General features: G+C 32.7%; 1 protein-coding gene and 1 pseudogene across 1 annotated transcript; one reads left to right on the top strand and one right to left on the bottom strand.

Annotated features, from left to right (window-relative positions):
• Positions 1 to 2,748: 2,748 nt before the first annotated feature.
• On the top strand, positions 2,749 to 7,048 carry LOC110703443 (annotated as a pseudogene).
• LOC110703442 (ethylene-responsive transcription factor-like protein At4g13040) lies at positions 7,046 to 10,932 on the bottom strand. Its single transcript, XM_021881252.1, has 7 exons — positions 10,384 to 10,932; positions 9,440 to 9,489; positions 9,215 to 9,318; positions 8,928 to 9,060; positions 8,630 to 8,810; positions 7,718 to 7,839; positions 7,046 to 7,608 (listed from the first exon to the last, which is right to left on the bottom strand). The coding sequence occupies exons 2-7, from the start codon at positions 9,480 to 9,482 to the stop codon at positions 7,493 to 7,495; spliced, it is 699 nt and encodes a 232-aa protein (XP_021736944.1). The 5' UTR covers positions 9,483 to 9,489; positions 10,384 to 10,932; the 3' UTR covers positions 7,046 to 7,492.
• Between the last annotated feature and the right edge of the window lie 2,200 nt (positions 10,933 to 13,132).

The following is a 13,132-nucleotide window of genomic DNA, read 5'->3' as shown; positions in this document are numbered from 1 at the left end:
TCTGTTCTTTGTTTGGGTAGCAATCAGATAGCATTATCTTCCTCTATTCATTTGCTTGGGTTAATGGCCTTAAAGTCCAATGCTATAACACCCATAATTGACTTCGTTCTCGTGCTCACTTATACCTTTGTAAAATTTTCATATGGATGACAATAAACACAGGTAATAGAAGCAACTTTTATTTAGTTGGGATAAATTATGGTTGGAATAGAAAGGTTAAGTCAAGATTTGTGCTAATTCTTGTTAATGGAGAAACGTACCTTACATGTCATAGCCAAATTTCTCATTGTGTGGTGCAAATTCACCTACTACTCTATTTATCCTTGTGTAGTTCGTAGAACTCACAATAGACATTTCCCCCTCCCCCTCTACTTCATGGCAAGTAATTCTCCATTAAACCCTAATGCTATACTCTCTCAAGTATTTTTGTTAACAAATTTCTTAATTATATACTTCCTTCATTCTTTTTTACTTGACCCTCTTCGACTTTTACACTATTTATCATCCTTCCTTTGACCATCTTTTGTGAATTACATGTAAGCAAATACATATTCATGTGGTATCTTGTTTAATTCGTCTCGATAAATAATATCATCATATCATCATATAACTAATATATAAAGCTAAACTTTTAGCTAGGTCACGAGGCATCGACACTTGGCTTTTCAACTTTTCGCCAAGTGTCGTGCCACATTGGATAGATTTAAATAAACAATTAAAAAGTTAATTTAAAATTCTATTTAGATTTTATTTTAGGATAAAAGTGTTAGTTTAGAGTTTTATTTTCAATAAAATACCAATATTTCAGAGGCACAAATTGAATTATAATTTTGTTAAAAGTTTCCCATAAAATATAGCAAATCGTCATAAAAGCACATCAATTCCTAACTATTTTTGTATCAATGATATATTTAAATGTTTGACATATAGATTAAATTTTTTTTTCAATAAACAACCCGGGCATCACACGGGGCACAAAACTAGTAACTAATATATAAAGCTAAACTTTTAGCCAGGTCACGATGTTGCGACACTTGGCATTCCAACTTTTCACCAAGTGTCGCGTATAGATTTAAATAGACTTCATAAGATAAAAAAAAAGGTTAATTTAGAATTCTATTTGGATAGAATTTTAGGATAAAATTTTAAGTTTATAATTTTATTTTCAATAAATTACCGAGATATGAATTATAATTTTATTCAAAAAATTTATTAGATTATAATTCTAAAAAATTATCATATAAATTTATTTTTTATGTCATAATATTTTTTTTGGAGTGAAGGAATTAGTTTAAAGCGTAAAACATCTATTTATAATATATACTAATCGATTAAAATAATATACTTCACAACTAATTGAATTTTATTACTACATAGACCTGTCAATTAGGGTCGGATCATGAGTCATATCGGATTGGGTCACTTTAGGTTACGAGTCAAGAAATGTTCAACCCTTGCCCAAAGTTTTGGATTCGGGTCAACCCAACGGGCTTTAAACATTTATCTTATTTAATATATAATTTGTTTTTTTTAATGTATTAAATCGAACATTTCCGCCAACATTAGTATTAATCATTACATGCCTACTAGATAGCAAATCGTCACAAAAGCACATTAATAAACGTATCAATAATATATTTTAAATTTGACATATAAATTAAAAATTTATCTTTAAATTCAATAAACAACCCGGGCATCGCACAGACACAAAACTAGTAGAATACAATTTCTAAGATATTTACTTATGAAAAATTAAAGTTATTGGTTGATAAAATTTTACATTGGCACAGAGGAAGTATACTCTTGGAGTTGTGAGGATACCAAACCTTGATAGTATGAGCGGCATAGTAAGTGTTGACCGTCTTTGACATGATATGACAACACAAAACAAATTCAACTCAAGTTACTTAGAGAAATCTGAACCAGGTATGAGCATGAATGTAAATCAAACTAACCTGATCAAATTATATAATTGTCACTTAATACATTTTTATGTACCTTTTGATGTATGATTAAACTATTCGAAATTGATATAGAACAGTACTCGAACCGAACTTGTTTACCGGATTTGCTAGCTCGAGTTGTAAGTTCTCGTAACTATGCATGTCACATAATTGCAGAAATCTCGACATCTATAGGAGATTGAAATTTACTACATATCGTAATGAGAGCTCAAATAATATATGTATGGTTAGTTAGAATCAACTAGGTCACTACCATTATGAAAAATTTTAAACCCATAAAGGAGAAACAACTTGTGTTTTGGAAGTGCTTTCTTCACTCAATTATACATAGATTAACTAATTAATAGACAAAAAATAACACTCACGTTTCTAGTATCAACCAACAATATACTAGCAATCAACCATTGGCCTTTTATTTCTTGACATAATTCCGCTTTGATTTCAATAATAACCATTTAGTGCTTGAGAGTATTGTTCCCCCCCACCCCCCGGCGGGTGTACAGATTTACACGAGTTAGGTCAGAAAGGCTTGTTGCCACGTGCTGACAGTTTTCCCAATATCTTGGCACAACAAGTCCCATATGAGGCAATCTTCCTATGACTGTGTGCCAAACTGATGCATGTGTTTGTGGTGCAAGTTAGTGTTATTGTGTGTTGTTTCCTCTATATTTTAGCTTGTTGCCCTACGCTAATGGGGAAGGCTGGCCTGGATCATACCACGGGAATCAGACATCGCACAGGCAATCTATGCTCGTCAGTGACATTGTGCTCCAATAGGCATGCCTAAAAACATGTATCGTGTTGATCTTCCATCAAAGGGGGTCAATGTACTATATGATTCACGTGTCAATACTCAATAAGGTTGAATGTTGTGCTATCAGATCACTTAGGAAAAAAAATAAAATTGACCTTACGTGGTTATAATTCTTATAAATACTTTTTTTTTGTAGATCTTACATCTTGATAATTAGAGCTTGTTCTCTTCATCTTAATTTCATTTCAATATGTTCCGTTTAATTCCTAATTTTTTCTCTAATAAATAATTCAGTAAATTTACTATTCCTCCCTCTAATCCTAAATTTTTGCAAATCACTTGTTTCATCCTTTTGTAGGATTTCACATTCACTCAAGACACTTGTTACACTCACCTATGACAATTAAATACTAGTAGTTAAATCTACTCTCTTTCCAAAAAAAAAAAAAAAAAAAAAAAAAAATCCCTTCTACTCCGTAACTGTGTCATTTGATTTCGGAGCAAATAAATCAAGACAGAAAAGCCATCATAGATTCAAAGAGGTTTCGGTAATTTATAGGAAGCCCTCAAATTTAAATTTGCAAATTATTCACAAATCTGAGTGTCATTTGCATAGGGTATTCAATTGTTCATCCAGGTTTGTTCTCTTGTTTCTCCCTCTTTCTTCAAGCATTGGATATAAAAATTAACCTCGCTATTTGGGTTTGATTTTCGTTATTTGGATATTAGTTTGTTCAACTAGTTTACTATGATTAGTTTTACAAGATTCAACCTTTTGGGATTTGCCTTGTTGATTTTGTAGTTGATTTTTGTTTTACAACCTGATTATGATATTGGAATTGTAGAGTAATATGCTGATTTCTAAATGTGATGTTTAATACTTAAAAAATTCAGCACATCTTTCCTTTATTATTTTTATGTGGGTAATTTGCATTTTTGGACAATTCTTTTGTGAATTAAAGGGGAAAGTGATTTACCCTTTGGCTTTGTAGTTTATGTTGGTCCTTTAACAGTTGTGGGTGGAAGAAATGGTTGATCACTTGATCCCATGAAGTAACATATAGAGTATAGGTGCACTGTGGAATTTAAATTCTGTTGCAATTGTTAGATGGGCTCGTTTTCGAGCAACGTTGGACATTTCGTGTTATTACTACCTCTGTTTCATATTATTTGCAACGATTTGGCATAAAGAAGAGAGTAAAAATGTCTGATCGTTGTAAATAATATGAAACGGAGGTAGTATTTATTTGTTGATTGTTGTAGCCGAACCTTTTTGTTCTGCAGAAATTGCTGAAAAGGTATTGTTGATGAAACCCTTTGTAACTAATTGACAATGTGAATGGAGTTTCAATTGAAAGTCCCCGCTATTGTTTATAATGGGATAGTTGTGGATATGATTAGCTGAAATTTGCAGGCCAAGCTTTATATAAGTGGATGTGTGGTTTGATGTTGATGATAGAGGCATGAACTTCAAAACTATTTTTTTTTAAGGGTGACGTTATCCTAGCATCCTAGATCATTTATACTCCCTATGTCATGATAGTTGTCACATTGTCCCAATCCCTCATGATTTAAGATATGGCATAATTTCATAGAAATATCCTTTACATTAGTTGAGGCGCTTCTAACAATTCATTATCATCTAATTTATAAGTTGTGGCCTTTTGGGATATTTGTTGATAAACCAATACCATATATTAGGAATGACAAGAACCTTTTCCTAACATCCTCAAATTAGTACCATAACTACTAAATTCTCAACGGAGTGGGTAGGTTTAATTGCTTAGGTCGAAAGAAGCAAAGCAGCTTATTTCTCTACATGTATTCTTGGATGGATCTTCCAAGATGTTAAAGTCAATCACCTTCACTCTTGTGTTAAGATCTCTCCAATCCTTAATTTTCAAGGATCTTGACCTCTTTGGTAGCTTGTGTGCATTCGTGTCAAAAACAGTGAATGCGAATGGGTTGGTTTCCAGAAAGGGTGTTACATATTGCATGAGCTTTAAGTTGATTGATCTGTTTGAGCTGTTAAGAGTTCGCTTATTTGTAGGATATCACAATCTGGGTGTTTTAGGATGGATGCTATCATATATTGGTGATTTTATTTTTACGTCATATGTTTGAGCTGTAAAGAGTTTGCTTAAATTGAATGAATGGTGAAGCCAAATATGCTGCATTCTTATAGAAAATAGGGAAACCAAAGTATTTGCATATATTAAGAAATAGTAATTCCGGGTTTTAGAATTTGTATCACAATCTTAAATTCAGGATTTTGCATCATTTGAGTACTATTTGGATTGATAAAAAATGAAGTTTAGGTAATAGAAATATTGATTTTAGGAATAGCTCTCTAATTTCTTCATGCTTCATATGTGCTTTATGGCATATCTTGTTCAGTTAAGTGTTATCACATCACTGAACTGGATTTATGTGTTGCATTTAAAGTTGCGTATCTCGTTTATCTATACTTAGCTACCTTAGTCCATAGTAATACTACTGTTATAAATACTTTTGTACACGAGATAGTAATTGATTAACCACAGTAACACGCCTAAATACCCTGTTTTACCCTTCCAAAATGAGTCTTTAATGGTGTTGTGATAATCTTGTCATATTAATGCAGGCACAACTATGAAGCCTATTATATCAAACTGAGCAATGTGGCTGATCTGATCAAGTCCCTTAGCTAATGTAAATGAAAGATAGAATTGTAGACATTGTTATTACGAGCTTAGGGTAGCGTATATTTAAAAGTGTGAAATTGGAGCTCAGCGAAATTCTATATCCAGGGATTTTAAGTATAGGGATTACAATAGCTCTAATGCTATCGCATTACATAAGTTTTGTTTAATATTTCTATTTGAAGTTATCAAACTGTGTGAGTGTCTGTTGAATGCCCTTCTATTGTGTTACTTGCCTAATAAAGGCATCATGATTTGAAACAATTTTGCACTTATCAATGTTTTATTTGTTCTGGCATCTATGGGAGGCTGCGTACTTTCTTATCATAAGATTTCTGCCTTGTGAATTTATGTGTCTTTCCCCGTGGATATGGGTCATTCTAATTTAGATAGCAATCCGATAGTTATTCCTTCACTGTCTGGATTCCATATAGCATGTCACATTATATTGGACAGCCAGATCTATTCTGACACTTATTTCTCCTCATTGACAGATTTAAAGATGACGTTCAAGTTAGGGTTCTGTGTTCAGCAAGACATATTGTATATGTTAGCTTGCTTTATAGGAAGCAAGACATGGATATGTTACATAATACTGCTGGCAGACAGCTAACACAAATGTTTTTAGCAATTTGCTTCTTTCACACTTCTGAATATATTCTCGCCATCACTATTCATGGGAAAAGGAACGTGACCCTCAAATCTCTCTTAATAAGCAAGCATTACATACTGGCTATGCTTTTCTCACTGCTAGAATACTTGGTCGAATATTTATTCTTTCCTGGGTTAAAGGAGTTTTGGTGGTTAAGGGTCTTGTGTTGGTTTTAATAGGTGAAATCATACGTAAAATGGCAATACTGACAGCTGGAAGGTCCTTCAAACACCTCATCAAAATACAGCATGAAGACCATCATAAACTGATAACTCATGGTATCTATCGTATTGTACGCCATCCAGGATATACTGGCTTTCTTATTTGGTCAGTTGGTACTCAAATTATCCTCATTAACCCCATATCTACCATAGCATTTGCCTTAGTAGTTTGGCATTTCTTTTCTGGACGGATACCGTATGAAGAGAATTATTTGAGGCGCTTTTTTGGAAATAATTATGGACAATATGCACAGAGGGTACCTTCAGGCATACCGTTTGTGAAATAGTCTACAGTGGTTGTTGGCATAACAATCATTCCCGAGCTGATGTGCAGCATGCTGACATTTGAGCGGGCTTGACATGCTTCAAGGATGGTAATTTGAGCTTTAGACTTGATTCATTTTGGCACCTCCTGTTTGAACGGTTTAAAAGCATGGTCTTACTACTCAAGCCAAGGGTACATTCAGAATGTCACATACGAGCATGCTGTAAAAACTGATGAAGGTGGCGACGGTAGGATAGATAGTGTAGTTGCATTTGTAATCTGACTGTAGTCATTATTTTTACTCTAGCTGTGTTGATTTAGTACTGTCTTGAAGCTGAAGTTGCATTTGCTGCTGTAAGAATCTTCATATCCAGCTTTATGTTAACAATTAATACAGTGTGTTAGTGATAACTGAAGCAGAAAGCAGTCTCTGCATCTGTTTGTGTTGGTCTGCTGTTCATCTGTTGTGGTACTAAGATAGATTAATTACATTTATTTGATTCTTATTTCACTGATTTTGGGTGGTTAACTGCTTTTTCATAATTGCTAATTCGAGTGAAACAAACTAAAGAACCCATGGCAATTAACACATTCTAATCTACCCCTTATGCGATCCTTGTTTTCTCTGCAGGCGTTCTCATCTGTTTGCTCTCCATTTCCAGGGAGAAAAAATGGCGTGAAAAAAATAAAAATGCTGTTCCAAAAGTACGACACCTGCTGAAAGCCTGAAATTGTAAGAATATCAATTTTGAATGTACGGAACAACTACTAACTGTGAGGTGAGCTAGATACATTTGAATCAACAAAAATGCTAATAAAGCTGATGTAAGTCTATCACTGTATAGAATCGCTAATCTAAAGCTATGCATCACTATCTGCTTGGCAGCAGAGGTAAGTTCTATATCGCCTAGAATTACTAAATTGAGAGTACTTTTCGACAGAATTCTACAAACATTTAGGAGTCTAGAATTGCATCATCAGAGGCTGAGGATGCCTCTGCTCCTTGTTCGCCTTCATCAGAGTTTTGCAATAAAGGTGCTGCCTTTCCGGTGACCCGCCCTCTTCTACTTTCTGAAACATTCATTTACACATGTTATCAGAAACATACAGTATATGACTTAAAAGTAGAAAAAGAAAGAACAACCAACTTTAAGGCCCAAATCATATTGAAGATTGTTACTTTTGTTACTTATAGCACTGCGTGTCATTGCCAAAAATTCGGACCACTTTAGCTTTCTAAGTTGTTGCTTCTCTTCTTCTGCGAGCTCGAAATTGGGCTCTCTCCCACACATAAATGCAGCTCTGCACAGAGACAAAGATGCCTTGGTCTTTAAAATTGACACTATAAAAGAAATTTCGTTGACACCCCAATTCATAAAGATGTTAGCACCAGTAGTATTTACATGGTAGTTAAGGCAACATGAAAGATAATGTAGGAAATAAGTAGCCGTTAATCACCCAACAATTCAAGTGGCAATTAATATATTGCAAGTCCAATGAAGGTATACTTGTAAAAATAAATCATCAAAAATGGAATAAAATGATGCTCAGTCTACACATCACAAAATCCATATCTAAAAGACATGCATACTAGTGCTTCTTTTGTACACCAACCATTCCAATCATCCCATTATATACATTGCTTAAGATATCAATACACTTATTACTTGAAAATTAATAAGATTGCACAACCTTTTGAGGTGAAGAAATCGATTAATGAACTATTCGTCATCATCATTGATACGACAAGTTCGACCTAAATTGAGTGAGCATGTATTTTCATTCATTTCTATTCCAATATAGATATCAAAATGGAAGTTTGTGGAAGCTTGTAGACAATATTGTACCATTTAGAGATCTAAAAAGCCACTTGTTTATATGATTATACTCCCTCCGTTTTTAAATATTTGCTCTACTTTTCTTGGACACGCATGCCGATGTTAATCTTTGATCACAAATATCTTTAATTATCAATAAGTATAAATTCTAACAATTGAAAATTAATAATCAATTCATTAAGATAATTCCAACAATTACCCACAAGACTATATTGCTGCTTAAAAACGGAGGAAGTATATAAATATGCACAAACCTGTCATATAAATGGGCAGCTTCTTCTTGTGAGCTAACAGTTCCTAGATGAATTTGTATCTTGTCAACCTTTATTGCTGCTTGCCACTTCTTATTCTTAAAGTAAACCCCTGTCATAGCACATTGTTCTTCACTATGTATTCGCCTTCTGCGATGCTGCTTTCGTCGTTTCACTTCTATCTCTAGAAAACAGAATGAATTACATACTCATTAGTCACTGCAGCTTGTAGAAAATCACTCTAACTAATCTGTCTTCTTCTCAAGTACATGTATCGAATGTTATACTAATGCAAACAAACCTACAGTACGTTGAGTATCCAGCTCTTTTGACAAAGTAGAACTGACAATACTTGGTTGAATATGCTTATCTTTGGAAGAGCCGGAATCATTAATTGTTACCGGCTCCATTATTTCTTCCAATGGATCACTCCCCTGATAAAAAATTTGCAACATACATATATTACACACAGTTTAGGTTGATTGTATTTTACAAGTTCTTTTCCTACTTGTTAGACTAAGTTCTTTTTCCTATTTGTTAGATTATGATCAAATAAACGAGTTTGTTGGATGTCATTGTATAACTTACCTCCTCTGCGCGTAAATTCAGATCATTGAAAGTAATGGGATACACACTGGCAGAGTTTGAGCTGTATGTAGCATTTTCAGAGGCATTTTCGTCTGTGCTGCTGCCTGCACCAATGTCACACAATTTAGAATTGGTGTTAGTTGAAAGGCAACACAAATCAACTTATCAACACTTGAAATGTACATGTTGAAAATCTGAAACCACATAAGTTCTACACAATCATACCATTACAAAGTCCCAAAAGCCTGCGCCTTCGTAAGCTCACCATAGTTTCTCTGTGTAAAGTATGGTAGCAATATAAGTGAGAGAATTACCTTCAACAATATAACAGGAATACACTATTAATTCATTTAGAACATTATCAGAATTCAAGGCACAAAACAACACAAATAGATACCAAATTCAAAGCCATATTACGGTTTGGAACCTTTACACAAAGAATGACAGTCAAACGTATAGAGTATATAGTAGTGCCTTTTCTTTTTATCACTTTTTTGTTTTTTCAAACAAAATCAGTTAGTTAATCAGCATGATATGTAAACCATAAGAACAATTTTCTAGCGAATTCGAATTAAAGAATGATTTAACATATGAACCTTTAACAATACAGTATTACAGGACCTCATTCATTCTCCCACAAAATAGGCAAAGCTAGTACATTGCTACCAAGAAAAGAACTCGAGAATCAGAATTGATGTAAAGTAAATAAACCATCAAAATCGAGTCCGAAACGACGAAAACAAGAAGCTTCCTATAGGTTTATTTTCCATGAACATAGATATTTCCACCTAAACAAGAAAAAGTGGATTTCAAAGAAAAAGACATAACCCCTTTTTTTGATTTTATTCTAAGTCTTCCCCAAGTCAAGCTAGGCTAACCTACCACCTTTGTTACAATGAAAAAACAGAGGAATTAATCAAAAAATTAATCCCCAAAAACACAATCAAATGCAGAGTAAATGATCAAATTACACATAAACTAAGCAATTCGTTGATTACCCATTAAATTAATTAATCTAGTACTACAATAATGAACCAAAAAAAAAAAAAAAAAAATTAGCAAATACTATAGTATATAATCCAAGAATTCTTAACGCAAAATTCAATCACATTAATCATCATATATAATAAGCAAAAATCACGTATACAATAAACTAATTTACTCCATACCAGTCAAAGGATTATAAAGGGTTTGAACTTTGAAGGGTTGTGAAATTTGGGTTGTGTAATATATTTTCTAAATAAGCGAATTAGGGAAAAAAAATTGTGGAAGGTGGTAAAAGGGCAATAAAGAGAGAAAAAATAAGTTGTTGAGGGGTCGATCATGCAATCTACCACCTTCCACCCTCTCTGCTAAAGAAGATTTATCCTTATCGTCGCGACATTCGGGTTTATACTCTGTTTAAGGAGAGAAGGAGGAGGGTGGTTCGGCGGTGATGGTTGATCGAGGAGGCGGGGAGAGAAAGAGGAGGCGCGCGCAAACACACGCACACAAACAATGTGAGAGAAAAGAGTGTGGTGTTGTGTTTGTGTGGTGAGGTGCGGTGGGACTCTTTATTTTTATGGAGAGGTTGATGAATGAGAGAATAATAAGGTTGAACGTATGTATGTTAGTAGTATGTATGATTCTATAATCCCACAATAAAATAATAATAATAAAAAAAAAATAGTGTATTTTAAGGTTGATTTTTATTTTAATGACCAATTTTACCCTTGAAATTGTTATGTAATTACTAATTACCTATTATGGAAGATTTGAGGGCCAAATTAAAGGGGAGTTTTTGGTATATTTGCCATGCAAATTTATTTATTGCCCATATCTTATGGTATTGTATCATCTTGCTATTGGTTATCTTGTATATTAAAGGACTTACCAAATTTAATATGGGAATATTTAATGGGAAGGATGGGATTCCTATTGCACTTTTTGTGTGGTTTCCAAATTTTGACAAGTATCCAAATTATTCAATCATGATCAAGTTCAATTTTCTTTGATGAGAGGCAATATTTTTGGTAGAACGTAGGATACAACTTTTCTATATATGGAAAGTAGGTCTTGTTGAGGGTGGATCGGTGGCCTGGTGGGTGTTATTGCTAATACCCCGAATTTGTTTATTTTCAGAGTAGTTTACGCGATAAACTTTTATTGAATAACATTTTTTAAAAAAAAAAAATTATGTGTGTATTTTAACACATTTATTAACATAACCACTTCGTATTTACTCACAAGTCGATGATAACTACAATATTGAGTATATTGGACATGAAAATCTTGGAATTATCATACAAACACTTAAAAATTCACCAATACTCCCTTAACTATCCTTCATGCTGTCACAACCTAGGATTAAAATTTGTATGGTGACTATGATATTCAAGGTTAGCTAGCTTTAGCTATCACTCATTACTCATTTGTTTGCACAATTAATATATTAAGTTGTTGGCTAATGTTGCCTGATGTTTGTCTCTTATAAACCTTTTTGTAATTACTTGTATTCAACCATTTGAACTTATTAATTGTCAGCTTAATTAGTTTATGTAAGGATAATGCAAGAAATAAACAAAGTCTTTAATCATTATTCAAAAGACTTTCAACAATTACAATTGTCAAAATAATTGTTAACTTCGAGAGAAAGGATGCATATCTTATGTATAGAGACCGAAATACGCATATATAATGACACATGACTGTTATTGACTAAGACTTCCTCCATATAATAGAAATACAATTATAAATCAACCATAACCTTATGAGTTAAATTTTATTAAGATTTAATATAACCTTAAATAAAACAAATAACATTAACCAATTAAGATAAGGCATACATTACAAAACCCCATGAAGAGATATATAGGACAATGTAGTCATTTTATTAACAAAAGATAAATACAAAGTTTGTTGGAGATAAAATACAATAATATGTATAACTAATAATGTAACCAATAACATTTATCAATATAGTACAATAACATTATCCATATAGGTGGGTAGTTACAAACATAAAAATAATACCAATATTAAAAAAAAAAAATTAAAATATGAACATAATATATGAACTTTGAAATACAATAATAGAAAGGAGAGCACGGCCACCGACGGGAATAGATGAATATGATTGGGTGTGTGTTCTGCCATACAAGCGTGTGGAGATAACGCCTCCCACCTCAAACCCAGCTCTTTGCCACCTTTGGCCTTATATATTTATTATGACTATTCCTTTAGTTTGCATTGAAATTTCTTACTTATACATATGTCACATTTATTTTGTGCATACCAATTGCATAATCTGATTATCCGTTTCATTATTATTGCAACATAAGGGTCGGTCAGAATATTCACAAATTTTTTTAACTAGTGAGAAAAAAAATTGAGTTAAAAGAGGATTTACCAATCTGTAATCTGTTTATATGATTGCAAATATAAATAAAATAAATAAATAAAAATATCAAAAATTGTTAATATGGAAAATATTGTTGTATACACCCGGGTGTATGGTGCATCTAAAGATATTGTTTGCTCATCTTAATGATTATTGCTCATTTAATCATTAATTGAGCAAAAAAATACCCTTTATTGCATGCATCATACACCCGGATGTGTATAACTATTATTGTTGTAAACTTGTAATATTTGTTAAAATTTCTAAAGAGGTAAAAGTTGTAATATTAAAGGAGCATAGAAAGTGTAAATTATAACCTAACTCACTTTGTCACCTTATTACACTATATGCCCTAACTTTATAGTGTTTTCAATTTAGTTGTTCCCATTTTATAAAAAAAGATTTTCTCATTACTTATCTAATTATTTTTTCTTCCCCAATTTTTTTAATTGCATAAAAGTGTTCGATATAAATAATTAGTGCCTAAAGAATTGTTTTGTTGCCCTTTTACTATCAGTCAACTACTCTTATTCTAAAAA

The sequence above is a fragment of the Chenopodium quinoa genome, unplaced genomic scaffold, assembly GCF_001683475.1.
Source record: "Chenopodium quinoa cultivar QQ74 unplaced genomic scaffold, ASM168347v1, whole genome shotgun sequence".
Classification (NCBI taxonomy): Eukaryota; Viridiplantae; Streptophyta; class Magnoliopsida; order Caryophyllales; family Amaranthaceae; genus Chenopodium; species Chenopodium quinoa.
This window is presented reverse-complemented; position numbering and strand designations above follow the sequence as displayed.

What these genes read in the sequence shown, in the direction of transcription:
- LOC110703442 (XM_021881252.1), bottom strand. Translation starts at nt 9,482, where the DNA reads ATGGTGAGCTTACGAAGGCGCAGGCTTTTGGGACTTTGTAATG. An exon ending in GCTTTTGGGACTTTGTAATG is followed by an intron (nt 9,319 to 9,439) that starts GTATGATTGTGT and finishes ACATTGGTGCAG; the next exon opens with GCAGCAGCACAGACGAAAAT. An exon ending in TGAATTTACGCGCAGAGGAG is followed by an intron (nt 9,061 to 9,214) that starts GTAAGTTATACA and finishes ATTTTTTATCAG; the next exon opens with GGGAGTGATCCATTGGAAGA.